The 19927-nt window shown below is 32.9% G+C and overlaps 5 protein-coding genes across 8 annotated transcripts; 3 read left to right on the forward strand and 2 right to left on the reverse strand.

Moving 5' to 3' along the window:
* Positions 1–2542: 2542 nt before the first annotated feature.
* Positions 2543–5074, forward strand: LOC110998100 (Krueppel homolog 1). The gene is made up of 2 exons (XM_022266558.2): positions 2543–2828; positions 3525–5074. The coding sequence occupies exons 1-2, from the start codon at positions 2822–2824 to the stop codon at positions 4577–4579; spliced, it is 1062 nt and encodes a 353-aa protein (XP_022122250.2). The 5' UTR covers positions 2543–2821; the 3' UTR covers positions 4580–5074.
* A 2236-nt stretch (positions 5075–7310) lies between these two features.
* On the forward strand, positions 7311–8280 carry LOC110998058 (small nuclear ribonucleoprotein-associated protein B). The gene is made up of 2 exons (XM_022266488.2): positions 7311–7456; positions 7552–8280. The coding sequence occupies exons 1-2, from the start codon at positions 7454–7456 to the stop codon at positions 8110–8112; spliced, it is 564 nt and encodes a 187-aa protein (XP_022122180.1). The 5' UTR covers positions 7311–7453; the 3' UTR covers positions 8113–8280.
* Positions 8281–8437: 157 nt separating this feature from the next.
* Positions 8438–13849, reverse strand: LOC110998057 (TBC1 domain family member 25). 2 transcript variants are annotated; one of them, XM_022266487.2, is made up of 7 exons: positions 13667–13845; positions 13381–13586; positions 13010–13229; positions 12609–12790; positions 12088–12226; positions 11684–11814; positions 8438–11583 (listed from the first exon to the last, which is right to left on the reverse strand). In XM_022266487.2, the coding sequence occupies exons 1-7, from the start codon at positions 13706–13708 to the stop codon at positions 9327–9329; spliced, it is 3177 nt and encodes a 1058-aa protein (XP_022122179.2). In that variant the 5' UTR covers positions 13709–13845; the 3' UTR covers positions 8438–9326. The 2 variants fall into 2 exon arrangements, with proteins under 2 accessions (XP_022122179.2, XP_045487564.1); XM_045631608.1 differs by lacking the exons at positions 8438–11583; positions 11684–11814 and having other exon boundaries at positions 11822–12226; positions 13667–13849.
* A 535-nt stretch (positions 13850–14384) lies between these two features.
* LOC110998060 (general transcription factor IIF subunit 2) lies at positions 14385–16472 on the forward strand. 3 transcript variants are annotated; one of them, XM_022266489.2, is made up of 5 exons: positions 14385–14468; positions 14724–15036; positions 15174–15385; positions 15613–15738; positions 16255–16472. In XM_022266489.2, exons 2-5 carry the CDS (start codon positions 14730–14732, stop codon positions 16423–16425), a joined length of 816 nt encoding a protein of 271 aa, XP_022122181.1. In that variant the 5' UTR covers positions 14385–14468; positions 14724–14729; the 3' UTR covers positions 16426–16472. The 3 variants fall into 3 exon arrangements, with proteins under 3 accessions (XP_022122181.1, XP_022122182.1, XP_045487685.1); XM_022266490.2 differs by having other exon boundaries at positions 14393–14537; XM_045631729.1 differs by having other exon boundaries at positions 14395–14537; positions 14644–15036.
* A 391-nt stretch (positions 16473–16863) lies between these two features.
* On the reverse strand, positions 16864–18756 carry LOC110998092 (tetraspanin-7-like). The gene is made up of 5 exons (XM_022266549.2): positions 18600–18756; positions 18346–18534; positions 18108–18269; positions 17856–17984; positions 16864–17177 (listed from the first exon to the last, which is right to left on the reverse strand). The coding sequence occupies exons 1-5, from the start codon at positions 18687–18689 to the stop codon at positions 17022–17024; spliced, it is 726 nt and encodes a 241-aa protein (XP_022122241.2). The 5' UTR covers positions 18690–18756; the 3' UTR covers positions 16864–17021.
* Between the last annotated feature and the right edge of the window lie 1171 nt (positions 18757–19927).

Raw genomic sequence — 19927 nt, forward strand, 5'->3', positions numbered from 1 at the left:
ACGTATTTTAAACCTTTATGGGTGCGCTTTCTGGTTGTTTTGTCTATTAATTATTAAAGATTGATTTTATAAAGGTTGCAAATTAAAAGATACTACCTATTTCACATAGATTTAGAACTGCTACCGTCTCCACTGTAGTTATAACCTTGGTGACGTACAATGGCTAAAACGCTTCAAAATGTATTCACCAGCTAACGACTTTTATTAGGTATAAAAACTATATAGATATTTGTATATAGTGTACAGTTCATTATAAAAACAGGTTACTTAATCTGTACATACCTTAAGTAGGTATGTAGCTAGCTACAAATTTATTTCAACGTCTTGAAACCCCAGTATTATTTTAAATTTTAATTGCTTATGAAATTATATGATGTATAGATAACGTGTTGCTTTTAAACTCACCAATAATAAATATTATTGCCTCTTTAGTAATGAGGAATTATTAATATGAAATTGCGTTGCAGAGCTAAATACCAAGTGTAGGTAAGGATTATATAACTGATTGTTAAGACTTAATACATTACTAGTTACACGCGCAAGGAACCCAAGGTGATAGCAACGCGTCCGTGGTCTGATGCGGGTCAGTTGCGGTCGCGTTGAGGAAGGTTGAATCGGGCGCACGCGCCGCGGCGCCTCAGGTACCGCGGTTTCTCGCGTTCGCTGACCGTGCAGCGCGTGTCGACGTTACGCCCCCGCCCCGCCCTGCTTGCACCCTCGCCTTCTCAGACACCCCGCACCATTTTGTTCTCAATACGAATTATTTTAGGGTGTTTCCAATTTATTGTTACTTTAGGTACCTACTCATTATACTTATTACTAAACAGATAGCTATGAACTAACCTTTCTCAATAATATAACCAAAATTGTAATATCTAATCTCATTTTCCTTACGATTGTTTATTGTAATCATTGAAGATACGTAGGAATAAGGAAAATTACTGGCATTAAAGGTATAGTTCACAACGCTAAGGTTACAATATTATTCACGTAAACAAGATTTAATCTTAAGCTTTAAACGTCTAAAAAGGCACATGAAAAATGTACAATGTATTTTACAACATACTATCACAAAGACATCGTTAATTATTGTTTTTTTATAAACTTTCTAACGGGTGTTGGTATTAAAAAAAAGGATATATTAGGTATTTCTAAGGTTACCTATTTTGTTAAATTTATTTGTTTCCTCTATATTTATTATTATCATTAGATTCTGCTGTGGAATCTTCTTGAACAGACTTCAACAGAAATCATCAGACTTCTTGAACAATTACACATTTTTTACACAAAAAAGTAAGGTATAAATAAAGCCATGACAAAAGATAAAGTGTTTTAAGTTAAGAGCAGTAAAAGCAAATTTCCTGTGCACTGAAACCCAGTCCAAATCACGATCGTTCTCAGTTTGAACCTTGTGGGACAGGCCATGGTTCCAATTCCAGCGTTAGACTTTAATGATGCGATGTAAATAGGACTTTATCACAATTTTCGAGAGCTTATATTTTATACCATATTATATATACCACACGTTTTTGAAGAATATCAATACCGAGATTGTTTTTATAAATATTAAGATTGTTACATAATTTTGCTGTAATTTTAAAGGCAGTAATTTATTTTATTATTGGTCAAAAACGTTGTAATACATTTAATAGTTAATTTATAATACATTAATCTTGTACAACTTATTTATTTTATTACATTACGGTAGGTACATGTTTACCAAAAAATTAATTGACCTAGGCTAACCATGTTGTAGTCCCACGAAAATCTACCGTTTCTAGTATAAAGGTATTAAAAAAAACATTTCTAAAGAAACAGAACATTATCCTTATATTAGTAAGTGGGTTCAATATTTTGAATTATAATGCCCTAAAAAGTGTAGTCATCCCTTGTTATAACCGGATTTGTGAGAGTTTAAAAATATTTTCTTGTGCTTCAACTAAGCAGTTCATTATTGTCGTGTAAGTAAATATATTTATAATTGTTCTAGACAGATAAATACAAGTATAGAGTGCGGGAGGAAACAAGCCGGCCGACATGCCACGCAAGCGCAGTGCAGCCAAGAGTTCACACGCGCGGAGAAACCGCGGTGGGCCTCCTCGTGTTCGAGTTCCCCTTCCGCTCCCCGCTCCCCGCCTCCTCTTTCCAACCTTCAACAAAGCTCGCGGTCGTCCGTATAATAGCATATAGCTATGTAGGTACTTATATTTATATCCACTGTATTTAAAATAACAATAGTTATAAAGCTTAGTATATTAAAAAGTATAAATTTTAGCATTATATCTTTTTTACTTGTAGATATTGTATTATGTATATGTCATAGACTACCAAAAACTTGAACATCTTCTATTGTTTTGTTATTTTATTTTAAAACCTAAATCATATATTACACCTATACATTATACAATTTATCATTTTTATTTCTTAAAACGTTATCGTTCATTTTTTATTGATAAAGAGCATTGAAACCTAAATAACAACTACATAGGTAAACTGTATGATTATTATTATCTAGAGTAATTAGTATAGTGTCATCTTATACACTACATAGGCGCATTTATAGTAGATATCTCAGATATTAATAATTCAGATTTCAGAGTATTTTGTGTGTGTAGCGTAGAGGAGAACGGAGGTCGGAGGACACAAATTGAACGCAATCGACACTCGGTGGCTTTGCCGCTCGCGAATTCCGCATTCGGCCGTGGACCGTCAGTCAAACGCGCGCTTGTTTCGTTCGCTTCGGTCTTGATCAATTCACAACCTACGCCAACATTGACGCCATTGGACTATACATATTATTATTATTAATTCAACTTTTATTATGATAGGTAAGAAAGAGCATATTATATTCTTCTATTGTGATTTACGAATTTTAATTGTAAATATTTTGTAGATATGTACCTATTAAAAGAATGTGTTAATTTTTTAAGAGGTATAATGTAATTTTTAGTTTCATTTATTAAAAATTTATTACTGTAGTAAAATACTTAAAATTTAATGTAAGATGCATGCATTTTACCGTAGTATTTTTCTTCTATTAGCTGTATAGATATTAAGGGCTTATATCACATTTATTTATAAGAATAATATTTTTTATTATTTATTATATATAGTTAATAATGTTATCCTAGTTCCGGAAAACCGAAAACAGGGAAAGTTATAGGGTGTGCGCGGGGCGAGGAGGGGTGCAATACGCTCGTGGCTGTCGGCATACGAGGTCGCTGGCCCAAACACGTGGAGGCGCACCGCGGTTTCTCTGCGTCGAAACCGAGGTGGGCCTCCACGTGCCGTCAGAGGACATTCACTTCGCTTTATTACGATCGCCCCTTGTCGCCTCCCTCAGGGCCCGCACTTGTGCATCCTGGTATTCTTGATTGCGTTTACCACCCATAATGAACTCTGTAATGCGGACGGTCATTTTTTTTAAATAATTTGCACTTCACCTACTTTAGGAGAATCCTATTGCCAATTCCTATGAAACATGAGTGAGGAATTTTCACTTAACAATGTTTTTTTTTCTATAGGTGAAGAGGAACGCGTGCATCAATGCCGAGAATGCGGGTTGATACTCTCAACACGGAGTGCCTTGACCGCTCACACGCGGTCGCATCGCGCTGCCGCCGATGCCCACCGGTGCGACGTCTGTCATAAAACATTCGCGGTACCTGCCCGTCTGGTGCGCCATTATCGCACCCACACTGGCGAGAGACCATTCGAATGCGAGTATTGCCATAAGATGTTCAGCGTCAAGGAAAATCTTCAGGTTCATCGCCGTATCCACACAAAGGAGCGACCCTACCGATGCGGCGTATGTGGGGCTGCTTTTGAACATTCTGGAAAATTACATCGCCACGCCCGGATACATACCGGAGAACGGCCGCATGCCTGTCCACATTGCCACAAAACTTTCATACAATCAGGGCAATTGGTCATTCATTTACGAACACATACAGGTGAAAAACCGTACAGGTGCCCGGCGCCTGGCTGCGGAAAGGGATTCACGTGTTCGAAACAGTTGAAGGTCCATTCCCGAACTCATACTGGCGAACGACCCTACACCTGCGAGATATGTTTGCGAGACTTCGGCTATAATCACGTTCTCAAACTGCACCGCTTCCAGCATTTCGGAGAGCGTTGCTACCGTTGCACCGTCTGTGACGGTACCTTCAATACTAAGAAACAAATGGAAGCTCATATCTATAAAGAACATGGCGCCGACTCCTCGCAAGGGCCACCGGCGCCACATCCTACGCCGGTCGTGAATGGCAATATGATGTGTGATATTGTTGAAGCAGCTCTGCAGCAACTTCCACCTACACCTCCGTGTTCTCCACCGTCTCCTCAAGCGTCTGCACCTGCTGCGATTGATATGAAGCCATCAGTTACATTAACAACGCTTTCTCCGACGCCTTCACCGTCGCCACCAGCGCTTTTGGACTATCAACAATACACATTAGCACCTTCTAGTCTTCCTCCTAGGAAACGAAAATTTATTCCTCATAATATAGAAGATATTCCTGCGCCAGTTCGCCACACGTCTGTTATACAGTTCGCTCCCGCTGCTGCGGAGACATCATAGCAATATTTATACAATTTAATAATAGCTTAGTTCAATAATGCTTACTTTAATATTCAAAGGCTGTTTTTGACTGCATGGTTTTTAGTATTAGGTGTAAGTTGGATGAGGGCGTAGATAATGTCCTCCTTTAGCATAATACAATAGCTTAATTAATAATTTAGGAACATGTCATAATATTTGCTTTTAAAGACTTATACTATTATCCTGTATCTATTGTAATTGCATTTGTAGAAAAGTATTTATTTTTTAATTTTACATACGACGAATGATTTAATGAAATTACGGAGTAAACGGATTCCATTTTTCAAATTCGGAGTAAAGATATGTTTGTCGTGAAAATGTATTTGTATTTTAATTCCAAAACACCAAGGCATAATATTTTATATTATTAGAACGTAGGTATGTATCGTTTAGGTGAATGTAAATTATAGGGCTAGTTTTTCTGTAAGTAGGTATGTCACGTTTGTACAATTAAAACATTGCTTTTAAACATTATTTTATTTTTATTCCTTACTCTGTAGTGTAACCTTACAAATTGAAACAAAACGTTGGTTTTAATAAAATATTGTTATTTTTAAATATTCTTAAGCTGTCCCAATGTTAATCTATAAAAATTATGACATTTTAATATCGAAAGCTTAGTTTGGTCGAATTAAGGTATAAGGTTTAATGTTATATATACGGGTTCTGTATCAATATAGGTGGTTACTGCTACCTCTGATTTTAGATAAAGCCACGAAATTATGTTGGGTCATTAAACTGTACTGGGATTACAATAGATACGTACGAATGGCCTTGCGGCTAAGCAGGTCTGTAAAAGGAACGGTGGCATTTTAAAAAAATACAAATGACATTAAATTTAAAACTCTACCTCTTGTATATTGTAAGGACCTCAGCTAATGGTCTATCGACCCACGGCAGGTACGGTGACATTTCTGTGGTGACACTGTAAGGTCAAACGTCGAATTAAAGATCGGTTGTAAGCTCGTATAGGCTAGCGTGAGTTGCAACTTTTCTTTAGTTGTAGGTGTATAAAGTTTTCAGCTAGGTATCTCGTGTCTATATGGATTTAATATTAAAGAAAATAATGTTTGTGATTTTATACATAAACTCTTGGCATAAATTTAAAAAAAACCTGATAATTTGAGTAATATTTCGTTAAGATACGTATGTATCAAAGACATAGTTATAAAAGTATGACAAAGTTCATGAGAAATGTTCAATAATCTGTAAGTTATGGTTTTTTTATGAATACCATAAAACATCGAAAATTTGATAGCGATGTGATGATCAGATAACGTGCTGTCGATTTTGGCCACATCGAATTATGTGCACGGTGCATCGAACTGTCTGAAAGGTGGCGTTGCTCAGTGATACCAACTTGGGGGTTTTCCCCTCAAATTTAGGGGTAATCAAGATGTCAAGGGGGTTTTTTAGGGGGTATATTTATTTAGGAAGATTTTCAGGGGTTACTTTATTCAAGATATTTTTTCTCTACAAACACACGATTCTATACAATTTATTCTATAAGCTTCGAACGCAATCAATAACTAAACTAAATATAAACTCCAAGCTTGGCTGCAGCTTAAATATCGAAAAACAATAATTTCATGTGTCAACAAATTTGACAAGTTTTCACAATTCTGACCGTATGATCAAATCATTTAACGTCAATATGTACGATTTTAAAAAGAGCTTTGCTGTTGCTGATATCCAGGCCGATGCCTTTGACGAAATTTAATAATATTGTGTTAGGAGGATAAAAAGGAGACATAACAATTCTTTTTATCTTAATCTTTTAACTGTAAATAACAGATAAAAAAGAGAAGTACAAAAATATTAAAAATTATATATGAAAGGGAAATTACTAAAACACAAAAAATGTCTGCCAAGAAACGGTATAAAAACTGAATTTGAAAAAAGAAAAGTTAAGAAGTAAAAAATAAGAATCGTTTCATCTCATTGTTAGTATCATTAATTTTGGTCATTGATTAACATAATATATAAATATGTAAAATTTACTCACATAAATACTATTTATACTACTTCAACGTATTTTTAATTAATATTTGAAATTACCTGTTATACTAAGTGTACAATAAAAACTTTAGAGGTTTTTGATCGCCATCAAAACTTGAAATTGAACTTGGACACTTGGGAACTGGGAAAATTTTGTAGGAGTTGGCATCACTAGCGTTGCTTTTAAGTAGTTTTTGCGTCGATAGCTTGCAGTCATTTTCAATAGATTTCGAATGACTTATAAGTAACTAAAAAATCACATAATATGCAAACTAGGATTATCTGCGGCGCGTATAAAGCAAATTTTATATAACACTTAAATTTGTTGGTATAAATGTGAAGTTATATTGCGTTTAATGTAACAGCGTATTTGGATGCCTTTTGTTTTAATAAATACCAATGTCACCAAACGCCGATTTTTATTGATAATTTGATGATCCATATGGATTAACAAATCAAATTGACCATAGAAAGTAGAAACGTCGCGATCCCATGCCTAAACATAAATTGAAATGTCTTTGGTTTAAAGTGATTGGTAATTTATTTAAATTAATATGAATACAATATTAATATATAGATAAAAAATAATGTTTGTATTTAAATATAAAAAATAATTAAAAGCCTAACTAAGTAAGCTATAATACGAGACAAGTGTAGTTACGTAACGAATTAAATATGAGTTTTAAGGACATCTGTGGTCATAGCTGACAACTAACAACAGTAACTGTCACATTTGATCTCGTTCTTCTTTCATTGTCTATGAATTTTTGTTGTTGTAATTTGTTAGGAACCGGGAAAATTTTGTTTATTGCTTGTATTTTATATCCCCGATTGTTTACATAATCAACAGCAAAAATGGTAATTTGGTTTATTTAATTAGATACTTATTTATGACAACTTCTAAACTTATAATTATTTCTATGCTTACTATTGTTATTTTTGTTTGTTTTCAGACTATAGGAAAAAATAACAAAATGCAACAGCATATTAATTACAGAGTGAGAGTAATATTACAAGACTCTCGTACATTTATAGGGACCTTTAAGGCCTTTGATAAACATATGAATTTGATATTAGGAGACTGCGAAGAATTTAGAAAAATTAAATCTAAAAATGCTAAAACTGCAGACCGAGAAGAAAAGCGGACGCTTGGTTTTGTATTGTTAAGAGGAGAAAACATAGTTTCGTTAACTATAGAAGGCCCGCCACCCCCTGAAGAAGGCTTGCCCCGAGTACCATTGCCTGGTGCTATGGGTGGTCCAGGTGCCGGTCGGGTTGCTGGGCGAGGTGCTGGCTTTGGCGGACCACCTCCAGGGCTTCAGGGTCCCGCCAGGGGAGTCGGTGGACCTTCTCAACAACATATGGCGCCCGGTGGTAGAGGTCAAATGTCAGCACCACCACAAATGAGAGGTGGGCCGATGATGGGTGGTCCTCCACCGGGTATGATGGGAGCACCTCCTGGTATGGGCCGGGGAGGCCCTGGCCGTGGACCTCCTGGTATGCGCCGTTATTAGAATTAAGAATAATTAAATAGGTACAAGTGGTTGGTCTATTGATTAATTTAATTGGATTTTATTATTGTCAAGTTCAAGTGAATGTGCAGTGTTTTGTGTTATGAGACATTAAGCAAAAGTAATGTAATTAAAAGAATGAATAAGTAATAAATTTATTTTTTTCATACATTAAAATCATCAATGATTTTTAATCTGTTCAATGTGGAATGCAAGTTTTGCACAAAAATAAAAATTATTAAATTCATTTATTCAGTCTAATTTTACTTAATATACTTTCAAGTTAAGGAGTTAAAAAAATCAACAATTTATGAAATAGATTATATTTACATAAAATTGGGAATGTTCTGAATTTAATGGTAAAAGCACAATTATTTGACTCAAATATAGGCCTAATTTTAAGGAAATTACAATGTATTTAACTTCATACTTTCTAATTGTTAAATACATACCAGTTACAATTGCAACCCTATAAACATGTTTTGGAAAAATGTTTTGTGGCAGTTGGAATGTTAAATTGACATGATACTTCAAAAAATTCATACATCAATATTAAAAAATAATATCACAATTGGAAGTACAATAATACAACTTAAAAGTTTGGCTTTACAATACTGGGTAACCAAATAAAGTTAGAGAATCTGTAACTTGGTGCTACATTTACACTAATATATGTTTAATATCAATATTTGTATTCCACACAAAATCATAAGCGCTCAGAAACTAAATACAATAACCATCTATCAAGCTTGTTTATCACTCAGTATTCTTTTTAGTTGCGTTATAATTTGAAAGTCCTTGAACTACATGATGGTCCAAAACTAGAATTGAGTATCAACAACCCCTCTCAAATGTATTACCATTATTATTGTGATAGTTAAGTGCATTAATATTATATTTGTTAAGACTACATATTTGCATATTATCATAACTGCTAACTTCTATGAATATAGTAACATTAGGCTTTTAACTTAACAAAAAATATTTATTTAGGAGATCAATTTTTGCAAGCTTAAAATGATTTTGTCAGACTAGTACAGATATTAAAATTAAGAACATTTAATAAGAAAAAGCCAACATAAAAATAAATAAAATGATGGTAAATATATAGTTTCCACTGAAAGTGTGTGGGCAAAAGCATTATATTGAGTAGGTAAAATAATAAATTCATTATTCTACTCTAGATCCCATAATTCTGAGCATACATCTCCTTACATTCAAGTCGTCACATCACCAGTCTTTTGTGATTGTTGCTTTAAATACATGGCATACATTTGCCGAGCTTGATTTAATACCCTGTTAACATTATGTTTTCTTACCATCTTATCAAAATGCATTGCTAATTCATTATAGTCCATGTGATTTCTCATTACATAATCCCTATGCTGTAATAATACTGTTAGACATAAATACATAAGGAATGGATTTCCACCTCCAAACACAGTGGGAGAAGGAAGATTGTTTATAGTGGTTTTACTTGAGTTATCCCCAATGTTTGTGACTGGCACATTTTTTAGTGGTGGTTTAAAAACATCATACTTTCTCTGAAAACTATTGATTGTCGATGCAACATTGTGTAAATTTGATTGTCTAGCATTAAGTATAGATTCACAGTTTCTCTTTGCATTTTCCAATTCCTGTGACATATTTGAAAAAAACTTATGTGATTTTAAATTACCATCTTGATTTGTTGGTGTCTTATGTATAGAATCCATGGGATCAGAACATTCAGATTCACTGGATTGTATGTTTGAACTTTTATGTTGACTTAAGTCTTGAGGTTCCAATGAGTTATTTTTTCTAAGTAATCTAATGGGAGTAATTGATTTCTTTCCTGAATGTTCTTCAAAGATTTCTCCTGTGTCACAGTCGAAGTCAAGTTCTGCTTGTTCATCAGGTGTTTGAGGGCAGCTAGCTGTTATTCGCGTTGTAGAGGTATTCCTATGAAGTGGATTTTCCCAAAGATAAATATCTTCTACACTTCGTGCATTCATCTTTGTAGCATCTATTAAAGGTGACTTTTTTACTGTCTGAACAGTTTCTGTTGCTTCTAATTGGACTTCTAAGTTTTGCATGGTTATTTCATTCATTTCAGAATGTTTCGATGGTTTTTCGTCTGTACTTGTCGATTCAGATGGAGAGTCATAGACCATACTGCATCTATTGACATATGATTGACCAAATACTTGTCTATCCAAATGTTCTAATTCAAGTCTTAATTCTCTAGTCATGGAAGTCGTCATAGGATAATATTCTTGTGAATCATCAGGGCTACTCCCATCATTAATTTCTACACTTATTCTTGAAGTTGTATGATTTTTTATTCTAGCTGTGAGATTGTCATATACATGTAAAGTATTTGCTAATGTGATTTTAGGGCAATGTTTGAAATCAGATTTTTCTATTTCTGTGCTAGTGTCTGGCTTAATATTATTAATTTTGGCTCCAGTTGCAAAGTTTAAGAATTCATTGAGATTTTTTATCATTTTAATTTTGGGTTTATTATCACTATCTTCTAATGGGTTTTCAAATTTATCTATAGATGAAAAGAATTTGTTATTATGTTCTGATATTTTATCACGTAGGAGTCTTATTTGGCTACCTAGAGGTGTTTCTTTAGATATTCTGGTTTCTTCAGGTTTAGATGTTCCATTGACTAAATTAGTTGAAAATTCTAATTGTGGTTCCTGTAAATTATCAGTTTTAACATCTTCAGGCACACTTGTCATACTTGGCTTAGTAATATTTACTTCTTTCATCAATACTTTTACATTTTCTTTGACCCTGTCTGGAGACTTTTCTTCCTGATTAGCTTTACATATGTGTAAAGTAGCATCATCCAGACTTTGGAAACCCTTTGCAAGCTTCAACGATGCGTTATTCAGTGCTTTTCTTACAGCATTTTCATCTAAACTAAGATTTGTAGGTTTAGTTGTAGAGAGTTTAGGTGCCTTTACATTCGCCAAACTGAAGCTGGAACTTTGTCTCCTCATAGCACAAACTTTTGTATATGCATTTTCTCTTGGTGCTTTTAGCAATGGGCTTGAAGGTGGAGGGTCAATTGGAACTTCATATGACAAGTCAACATCCTTTTCCATTAATGATAATTCAGGGTTAGGCAATCTTTGGGGTAAAGAAGCCCATAAAACTTCTAACATTCGTAAAGCGTCATCAAATGCAAATTCACGTTTCATTTCCAGTAATAACCATCTATAGCAAAACAAAAGATCATCTGCTTGTTGTGATTTTAAATAATTGTAAAAGTCTGGATCATAAACTTGAAGAGATTCTGTCAAATGACTAAATTTTAAAGTCATAGCTTCACCATCTAATAAAAAGTTGGGATATAATCTTGTCATTAGAGCACAAAGACAAATGTATGCATGTGCTTCGTCACCCATTGTTACAAGCAGTGGTGATGCTAAATCTGACATTCCTTGACAATAACTGACAGTTGGATGGTACAAAGCATATCTGTAAAGTAAAACATCATTCATTTTTATTAAATATTCCATGCACAAATTTAAATAATGTAATATAGAAGCAAGTCACGTACTTTTATTATACTACTTACGTTGTTAAAATGTTGAAGAGTGATGCAATATTTTGATTGTCATCACTTCCAGCATAAAAATCATGATGTCTATCAGTTCGGAGTACATCCTTCCGCACCATACTGGTAACATATGCCAAATCGGCATTAATCTGAATATTATGAAGGATATATATTTTTTATTGGTTTACAACTAATTTTATAAGCAGCTGATTCCATAAAGGTGTTGCAATAATTGAACAAAAATCAAAATTTAGTAAATTTTCAGATGCAAATAGTTAAAAGTTCTATAAGAATGCACTATATATGTAAATATTCTATTAGGGTTTAAACAACCCATTTTACTCTGTTTAAATCGGTCACAAAGTGAAAAAACTTAAAAAATGTTGTTTACCATGAACATTCCAGGTCTAGATTAAACATACCTTTCCATTTTGTATACAGTCCTTCCATTTTGCTCTTAGTGTATAATATTCATTTGCCTTCTTTTTAATATAGTCCATTCTCTCTTTTCCTGTCATGCCTTCAGGATAAACATTAAGTATATGTTTCCACACAACCTTCCTGTTGAATATGAAATATATAATTTTGTCTTAAAAACATAACAGCAGTTTTGCAATTTAAAATAAGAAATTCTTCAGTAAATAAAATTAACATTAATAAACAATATTATTTGTGTATAGTTGAAGTCTTGATTAAAGCAATACATATAACAAAAGACTTATGTGTGCACTGTGTAGCTCTCAGTATCAATTCTATCAAATCATTCCAATGAATATAAGTAAGATTTATTTAAAAAAAATTGGCAGTTTTGTTATGATTTACTTTAGATAAAAATATCATCTGAACTTTATTATATGGAAATGTAAAACACCAACTGCAAACAATTTAAACTCCTTAAGAAAACAAATTTTGATAGATTAAATAAAAGGATTAGGAAGAATACCTCAGACTTGGTTCAATACCTCCACAGTAAATAACTTCCCTTAATTTAGTTGTATTGTTAATTTGACCAACAGCATCCAGAAATGTTCTAAACTCCACATCATTCAAGGGTGGCCTGGGTGGTGTATTAGGGTCTTCATACAAGTTCAAGGCTTTTGATACCATATTGAATGTTTTTTCCACCTACATTTATACAATGTAAATTAAAATTTTGCAATATTTACATATGTATTCAGCTATAAATTCATAAAAAGGCTGATATTTTTTTTCTATTAAGTTTTAATGGGTAACATGCATGGTATGATTCTCAGGCTGTGTTTAAGTAATATATTATAATGAGATTCACATAAACTTATACATATTTTAGAAATCTGATAAACCATTCATAATGTTTTCCTTTACCCGATTCATAATCATTCCTTGTAAGCCTGTTTGTATTTCAGGTTTATCTGTTTGAATGACAATTGGTTGAACAGAAGGTGGCTCTTTTGTAGTTTGACTTATAGATCCAGACGAGAGCACCGGTGGCTCCCAATCCTCGGAAGCTTCTGCAAAAGGCTTCATATCCACTTTTAATAGAACACATGGTTCTGTTTTCTGTGTGAGTGCTGTATTATGTGCTCTAAAAACAGTATACATTTTTTATTAACACTCATGTAATTTACCTAACTTTATTTGAAATATACACCTAAGCCTCTAGCTCCTTCAATTTGTTTGTTCTCTGTCTTATAAAAAAGTATATAATATTCTCAATATATTAAAAATTAAATTACTTGAGAAATGCCGCATCCAAATCCCAATCAGAGAGCAATGGTAAATAAATATCCTGGCCAATATCATCTATCGTCCTATAGGTTAAAGTAAAATCAGATTTGATATCAAATGCTTTGATCAAGATACTTTGTAAAACTTCTAGGGAAGTAATTTGAGGATCCACTGAAAACTTTCGCAATTCAGGCTGAAGTTTACCTTCACATTTCTGGAAAAACATAATATAGTTGGTTAATGTTGAAATTTTAGAAGTTTCTCCGCTATTGTTTCCATAAATATAATTGTTACCTTAACTTTCACGCGAACTGCTTCTTTGCTATACCCGAACATTGTAACAATAAATACATTAGTATTGTAAATAAGTAAGGCAGAGAACGGTAAAAAAGAAAACAGCTACGTCCTTTTTTTTCATAAATGCACTGCGTTAAAATAATTTAACACATAATAATACATTGCACCAATATGTTTGAAAATTAAAATGAAAATATTTTTCTTTTTCAATTGTTATAAATTTCGAACAAATATTTTATTGCTACGATTCTTTCATTTTGGATCACAGAATACAGATCTTTTTGACTTTTGGCGAATCTTTAATTGTAATGCACAGATTACATTATATTTTACGGACTGCGGATATAACGGTCTCGTTATCTCTAACGGATCGTTTACAAACCTTGTAATTGGACCAGAATCTAAGGCAGGTATTTAATGATCAATTCAGCAATCATTGATGTTTTCAGTATCAAAGGCTTAAAATTTAAGTTAAGTGACTTTTGATCTAAACATTATAGCACTTTAATTCCTGTTAATTACGTTTTTAGATATAAAAGTAATTTTTAAAATCGGAAACAGAACAGTGGAGAAGTTACAGTTAAAACCACAAAATTGGTTCAAAATCTTAAAGAAGTACAACCCTAATGATTTGATTTTTAATAATTTACAGACTATAAAAACAGAGTAACATAAGCTGACAAATAATGTGAGAATTAAAAATAGTCCATAATCTATATCTTTCGTAGTGTGGAAGTGATGGAAATTGATGTAACTGTGGAATTATGGATAGTTGCAATTTGCAAGATGTTCATGATATGTAAAGTTTAATTTTTCACATTTCACATAATCAGCAATACTGTGATCAAAACCTTCAAATTAGTAAAAAGTATATTAATTGAGTATAACTTAGAAATTTGGATAAGTTGATCTACATTATTTTTTTATTTCAATGAATAATAAGTTAACTTTTAAACTTCAATCACCAATTTCAGTTTACCAAACATTGTTCAGAATCATTGAGTTTTCTGCATATAATTAAAGGATTTTTTTATTACCACGTTGCATTTATTAGGTAGATATGACTAGTACAAATGCGCTGCCACAGGTTGACCGAGAGCTAGATTTGTCGAATACCGGCCGTGGTGTGTGGTTAGTGAAAGTGCCTAAATATATAGCAACAAAATGGGATAAAGCTCCTGGAGATATTGAAGTTGGGAAACTGAAAATATCCCGCGTAGCTCGTCAGAAGCCTCAGGTTCAGTTATCTTTGTCGGAGGGTGTACTATGTCTTAAGGACCCTGGAGAGCAAAGTATACCTAAAGAACATCGCCTGGATGTATCAAATGTAACCAGACAATCCTTGGGGGTTTTCTCTCATTTAGTGCGTAAGTATTTGTTACCTAGTATTTCATGTTTGCAATATTAATACATTTCTAGGCAAAATGTTTTTGAAATGTGTTAGACTATTATAATTCACTCTGTTTTATTTAAATTAATGATATTTTATCACTTACATTTACAGCTAATCAAACCGATTCTGTGGTACCAGAATCTGAAAAGTTGTATATGGAAGGCAGGATTGTACAGAAATTAGAATGTAAACCATTTGCAGATTCAATTTACTATAAGCTTAAGTCAGAATCTATTAGAAAGGCTTCAATGCCTCAAAGACAAGTACAGCAGTTAGACAAAATTGTTCAAAACTTTAAACCAGTTTCAGATCATAAACACAATGTAAGTACTACATTTCAAAATAAGAACATATGGACTAATATAGATTCCGTAATAATAATATAAAATAATAATTTCATAAATTATTTTGATGTTTGTGGTGCCTCAATAGAGCTTTTAGCACCAAATGTATAGTAATGGGTCTGTCATTAATAGCAGCTGTGGCTTAAAAACACCAACTTGCCCCCAATTAGTAGTATTCTACATAAAGTTAATCAAACAATTTTCAGAGAGAATATCGAGAACAGAAGAAAGCAGAGGGCAAGAAAGCCCGAGACGATAAGGAGGCTGTGCTTAATGTTTTATTTGCTGCCTTTGAGAAACATCAATATTACAATATCAAGGATTTACAAAAGGTAAAAAAATTGTTTGAACCATAAACTGGATATCTACACAATAATTATGGTAGACCTAAACCCATAATTGTATGATGGACATTTTTACAATTATGGGTTTAGGTTTAAGTATTAATCATATGAAATAAATTGAACAAAATTCCCAATTTAAAACCATTTGTATTTATAATTTTCAAGGTAGTGTAACTTAATTTTTTTCATTATAATTGTTTACTTTAGTTCATTAACATATAATTTAGAACCACCCTTGTCACTGTAGACTTAATCACATTTGTTAAACTAGTGAAAAGTTACATTTCAATCATTTTGCTGGAAATCTTTTTTTACTATTTGTCAAACAAAGGCCTCTTCTATAGCATCGAGAGTGTCCATGGGTGGTTGTATCACTTAACATTAGGTGAGCCTCCTGCCCATTTGCCCCGTTCTGTAAAAAAAAAGATATTTTATTGAGATAGTTCAATTTAGTTTGACATCTATTTAAAAGTAAATGGTATATATAGTAAATTATCATTTCAGATAACCAGACAACCGATTGTATACCTTAAAGAGATTTTAAAAGAAGTATGTAATTATAACTTGAAGAATCCGCATAAAAATATGTGGGAACTGAAACCAGAGTACAGACATTATAAGCAAGATGTACCTGTTGAAACAAAAGATGACAAAAATAGCTCAGATAGTGACTAAATTATTTTTGTAATACACGCTAAAATATATTTGAGTTTTTTAAAGAATAGACTTATTTATTTTTAGTAAATATAAGAACAATTTTTTTTAAAACCCATTATTTATTAATAATAATATTTTGTTTTTTAAACGTTACGATAGTCAGAAATATACTGCAGAAACGAATGGTAATTTAAAAGTTATTCCATCTAGACGTAAAATAAAATCCTTTTTTTTTAAATAGCCACGTCAGTTAACTCCAAATCCAATTAATCACGTTTATTATTATATAGTTACTACCTATACTACTTATATACACGTATACTCATATCAAAAAAGGTAGCTCTTTCTTCTCTTATTAAGGATATAAGTTTTGACATATATATAAGATTTTTGTTTGGCATTGAAGTGTGAAGGTACCTTATACTTATATGGTATACCTGAATCAAACTTCCAAACATTAGTTGACCAACTTTATTTATTTCACATTTAGATATAATTAAAAGTTCCACAAAATAGAAGGAAGTCACAACGCTAATATTAAACATTTGAGTAGTAACATTGATATTTTAATTCAAGATAACAGTCGTAAATATTGAATCGCCATTATTCGATGTTTAGCCAATAGCATCATATTTGGTTCGCCGTATGTAGTTTCCCAGGCAGCAGGACATTGTTGCGCCAGCGAGTGGCAAAACCGATGTTGCAATAGCGATCGCGATAATCAAGTCCATATTGTCCTTTATGTTCATGTAAATCACTGCATAGCATCCCTGAAAATCAAGAATGATGTACATATATCGAAGATTTGTCCGTAAATGGAAGTATAAAATACCTAACGAATAATAAATCATAAGAAAGGAATATTAAATCCTTTTCACCTAAACTTACAAAAAAATATTACATTCCTACTATCAGGTGATATTGATGACTGATGATGACTCCCGTTAGTCAAAATCCGATACATTTTTGAAGCACAGATCTCCGTCTACGCGCTAAACCTGGTTCATATGCGTAAGGTATATACGGCTTTAGTACGAAATGACTTGTTATATATAAGTTTTCTTAGATCCAATAGCGTTTTAGACTTTGGATTTTACCCTAAACATTGATTTTAGACCAAGAGTATCTTGATATCTGCCTAATATATATAAAATACACAATAGATAAACCAATTTTACTCAGAAAATAAAACTACATTCAATTATTTCCGAAAATATAGAGAACAGATTTTTGGCTTTATTTGTTCGTATGATTATTATAACGCGGTATTTTTAATAAATATAGTTCAAGTTTAAATTCCCAATTACAATTTAATTACTATCCGTTTCTGTACATGTTGACGTTTCCTTTCTCCTACTAACCCTAACTAGGCTTTTTTAAAAGTAGTAGGTCTATCTGATATACTACCTGCTATACACGTATTACAAGTTCATTAAAAAACAAGTTACCCTTTGGTAGACGTCGTTATAATTGGCAGTAACGCAGTGTGTGGTGTTGATGCAGCATGAGGTCGGAATCACCCGTTGCGGAGAAAACCAGATCCAGTCAGTGTAGTTCGAGACGCCGCAGCATTGCATCTAAAAAATCTTAGTCTATTATAAATGAGTAATATTGCCATGTATGGGTGATTAGATTTCTACTGCACGATAGCAAATGTTCATAGCACAACTTTCGCTATTGTTACTCATGAAGTAACTTACCGCGGATTGAGCAAAGTCAAAATTGGTCTTGATAGGGTCGTAGTTCTTTAATGTTTCGGTCAGACCTTCATACAACCCTTGGGCGAAGCCGTCCCTGAAACATACCACCGAAGCACTCAAGCCGACTTCCATCATGAAGATGCATAGCATGAAAGAGCCGTACTGCAAAAAAAAAACATAACATTGTCCTTAAACTTAATTAGGCAAAAATAAAGAATATAATTCCAGAAGAACTTACAATGAATAAAAGAACTGGTTGCCCTTTTATGATGCAGGAGAATGCGACCGAGCTCGTTATGACCATGAGAGTGGATATCCCTATGATGACATGGGGAGCTGCACCAGTAAAGTCTGGTGACAGATTCATGTATTGGTAAAGGTCGAACTCCGCCCAAAGCCCCACGACTAGAATACATACTCCTGTGACCTGGACAAAGTAAAATAGCGTTAGCGTCTAACATAGATTGATACGTCATAGATGCACTAACTTACCCAAAAGACAAAATTAAATGCGAAGAGAACGGATTTCATGCAAGTGATTAAGGCCAGGTGCTTATATTGGTTCCCCATCGTGGCGTTCATATGATTTGTGGGATATGATTTATTTGAGCCTTGAGCTTGAGCCACTGTGAGCCCTTGTCCTGGGAATTGCGCGCGCTGTTGCATAACGCATGCGCCAAATAATCGGCGTCTTTTGTTTGTAAATAAAAAAATGCATCCTCCATGGCACGCAAGTGCAAGGCGTGGCTGACCTTCACCAGGATAATTGGTTTCGTCAAGGGCTTTTATTTAGGATGAAATTAAAATTTCGAAGAATTTTTGCTTTTATATTCATTACTAGCTGCTTCAGCGAACTTCGTTTCTTCTGAATGCCTAGCCTACCTTTTTGGTACATGCCAACATGGAACATTTTGCTATGCTACCCCCTTTTTTATTTTTTTGGTTGATTTTTTACAACTTGTGTCCGAAAAACCCTAATATCTATTTTTGTTCAAAATTAAATATAGCCAAGTAAAATATATATATATATATAAACTACGCTCATAAACTACTGGACCGATTTTAAAAATTCTTTCACTATTCGAAAGCTACATTATCCACGAGTAAATACCTATATATATATAGGTAATATATATATATACTAAATACCTATATATATATATATGGGTAATATATATATATATAGTAAATACCTATACATATATAGGTATTTACTCGTGGATAATGTAATATATAATAGCTTTCGAATAGTGAAAGAATTTTTAAAATCGGTCCAGTAGTTTATGAGCCATTCATTACAAACAAACAAAGTTTTCCTCTTTATAATATAAGTATTCATTATTATATATTTCTTCGAGGCTATAAATTTTAATACGCTTTCGATTTTTGAAATGAAGTGAATAAGTACTATATGCTCTAAAAATTTAGAGAAAATAAAAAATCTAACGATATTTATTTATTTATTGCACAAAGAAAGTAGTCACTGATACATGCATGTAACGCAAACACAAACACAAGCCAAGTGCTGCCCCAATTATAGGCGTATACAACATTCTGTTTATATGAAGCTTAAACACTAAAAAATTAAAAAATAATTAAATTTAGATAAAGTAAAGTAAAAATAAAAACAATTACAAATAAATTGGATATCCCTGATAAAATCCTAATTACTAATCAATTGAGCCGCTAACTATATATAATATTTAAAAAAAAATTACAAATGCGTTCTATTTTTTTGCACGTGATCATAACTTATTTCCGGCGCCATTGTAAATCTCTAAATATTTTTTAAACATTCAAGTTTAGTATGTATAACCCCA

The sequence above is a fragment of the Pieris rapae genome, chromosome 16 (assembly GCF_905147795.1).
Source record: "Pieris rapae chromosome 16, ilPieRapa1.1, whole genome shotgun sequence".
Taxonomy (NCBI): Eukaryota; Metazoa; Arthropoda; class Insecta; order Lepidoptera; family Pieridae; genus Pieris; species Pieris rapae.